This window comes from Gekko japonicus, unplaced genomic scaffold (genome assembly GCF_001447785.1).
Source record: "Gekko japonicus isolate JY-2015 unplaced genomic scaffold, Gekko_japonicus_V1.1 scaffold999, whole genome shotgun sequence".
NCBI classification, from domain to species: Eukaryota; Metazoa; Chordata; class Lepidosauria; order Squamata; family Gekkonidae; genus Gekko; species Gekko japonicus.
The window spans coordinates 154,168-156,768 of record NW_015171532.1 but is presented as its reverse complement, the minus strand read 5'-3'; the positions used below and the strand labels follow the sequence as shown (position 1 = coordinate 156,768).

General features: G+C 42.4%; 1 protein-coding gene across 1 annotated transcript in view; it reads left to right on the top strand.

Annotated features, from left to right (window-relative positions):
- The window catches only part of CCNA1 (cyclin A1), a 17,753-nt gene extending 15,627 nt beyond the window's left edge, over positions 1-2,126 (top strand). Inside the window, exons 8-9 of the mRNA XM_015419591.1 lie at positions 1-105; positions 2,075-2,126. Coding sequence (XP_015275077.1) covers positions 1-105; positions 2,075-2,126 — 157 coding nt within the window. The remainder of the gene's footprint in view (positions 106-2,074) is intronic.
- Positions 2,127-2,601: the final 475 nt, after the last annotated feature.

The following is a 2,601-nucleotide window of genomic DNA, read 5'->3' as shown; positions in this document are numbered from 1 at the left end:
CTCGCTAAGTGAGATAGTGCCTTGTCTGAGTGACCTGCATAAAGTCTGCCTTGATGCTTCTCATCAGCCACAGCAAGCGATAAGAGAAAAATACAAGATGACAAAGTGAGTGTCCTCTCCTGGTTTTTGATGTCCTCCAGGGCTCTTTATTACTCACAACAGAAATTAACCTGTAAGAAAATGGTCTTTATCTGCCTTGGGTTCAGTGCTTTTGGGAGGTGGTTTCTTTTCCCTGCTTCCCTACATCATCATGGTTCATTCATGCTCTCCCTGGGGTTTCCCTGGCTTTTCTTCACTCTTGTTCAGACCTCTTTGCTCTGAAGTTCTGAGAAAGATCACAGTAAAGCCCAGATGGCTGCTGCGTAGACATGAAAATTCAGATTTTTCTCACCCACGTGGCAGCTGTTTTTCCTGACCCTGTCCCAGCAGCAGTCATCTCCTCCTTCTGCCTTTGTTTCAGCACTAGATTTAATATATAAGTGTCCCAATATGTACACACCAACAGGTATACCAGGTTCTTTGAATTCCCAGCTTTTATTTTAAAAGTATGTAGCCCCCTTCCATTGTAACAGAAAGGTGTACCTCCACAATGGAAGGTGCTACAGACAAACGTTTTAAATGAAAGTTAGGAATTCAGAGAACAAGGTATTCATGTTGGGATAGTGTCATATCAATATTACAGTATTCTGGGTACCATTTTCTTAAATTGCAAAGACATGGGTGTCCTGGGGGTGCTGCTGTTGGGGAACTGGGGCAGGGAAAATGGGGGGGAACTTGCCTTGTGGGAGCCATGTTGCTGTTGCAGGTTATCAGCCATCACACCAGCAATGCAGAAATCATTTGTGGAAAGTGCCTAAAACTGACCAGTTGGTACAAAGTTGGTGTAGCAATAAAGCTATGGTAGTCAGACTCTGCCGTTGTATGAAAATACAGCTGACCTTAGGTCTGCTGGCCTCCTGGAGAAAAAGTGTCCTACCTTAAGAGGCTTAATGGGATTTTATATACCGGGTGATGCTTGCCTCCATGCCATGGAAAAAAGTAGGTGCCCATTTTCACAGATCACTCCTCTTTTAAGAGGGCAGGACTTTTTTTACTCCAGGCTGTTGAAGGCCCTAGCTACTGTATGGACCAGATTGTATGTAGCTTTTAAGGCTGTTTTTGTAGCAGTCTAGAAATCAAGAAAATCTGAATTATGTGGTATGTGAAAAACATACCAATAAGACTGGTGTTTTGCTGAAGTTCCAATCTTTGTCATGTAGAAGGACAAAGATGTAGAACAGCAAAGCCCACCTATGACAACTATGAAGTGAACTAGCCATGCCATGGAAAAAAGTAGGTGCCCATTTTCACAGATCACTCCTCTTTTAAGAGGGCAGGACTTTTTTTACTCCAGGCTGTTGAAGGCCCTAGCTACTGTATGGACCAGATTGTATGTAGCTTTTAAGGCTGTTTTTGTAGCAGTCTAGAAATCAAGAAAATCTGAATTATGTGGTATGTGAAAAACATACCAATAAGATCGGTGTTTTGCTGAAGTTCCAATCTTTGTCATATAGAAGGACAAAGATGTAGAACAGCAATGACAACTATAAAGTGAACTTGCACTTTATGTAGTGTTTTATATTTTTATTTTGACTTGTGTGTTTTATCTGTTTAATGAAGTTTTATGTAAGCCTCCCTGAGCCTGCTTCATCAGGGAGGGCAGGGTATAAATTAAATAATAAACATGAAACCCTGTTCAGAGTCTGACTCTCCCGCCCCTCAGTTTTGGAGATCTCATAGGATTGCCTACAATTGAAGGGGGCATATTTGTGTGCTGTAGGTTGGTCCCTGGTATTTCCATCTTTAAATGAAGAAGCATTCTTGGGATGCTGAACTCTGTATCTGACTCTTGTGTAGTCTAGGAATTGTTAATTGTTAAGTATCAGTCATTAATGTGGGTCCTCAAAGTCTTTTTCTAGGGCAGAGTTCAAGTCCCAGCTCACTGATCTGAAGCTCTCACGTTTCACAGTAGCTGAAGCTCTTACCAACGAGAAAGATCCCTAACTCTATAATCTGCAACTTCTCTTTATGGCAGGTACATGCAAGTATCCCTCCTGGAACCACCAGCTGTCTTACCTCTGCAGTGAACTGTGGAATACCAGTGGGAACTGCACTGGAACTGAAGCACTTGCCTCTGGTCAACAGAGTTGATCATCCTAGTTTTTGTAGGGCACTGCAGGTCATGTGTCAATATGTTGCTGGAATCTGTTTTTAGTTGCCATTTTAGCCTATAGCTATACCTCATTACAAGGACTCAGGACTGTAGTTTTAACCGAAACTAAAAGCACTTTTAATAAACATCTCCATTGTTTAAAAATGCATTGGTGGTTCTGTATGTCTTTGTGAGCAGCAAAATGGTTGGAACACTAAACTGGCCAACAACATAAAAATGGGGATGGCACCTGAGACAAAACCCTTCTCAGGGCATCCCTACCTAATAGGCTATAATTGGCCTGGACAGGCATTTCCTTGTCTTGGGGAACTGGCAAAGAGCCATGCAAGCAGAAGCCAAGCGTAGGTTCCAAACCACAGTGCCCACAGACACTTGGAGGGAAAAGCTTT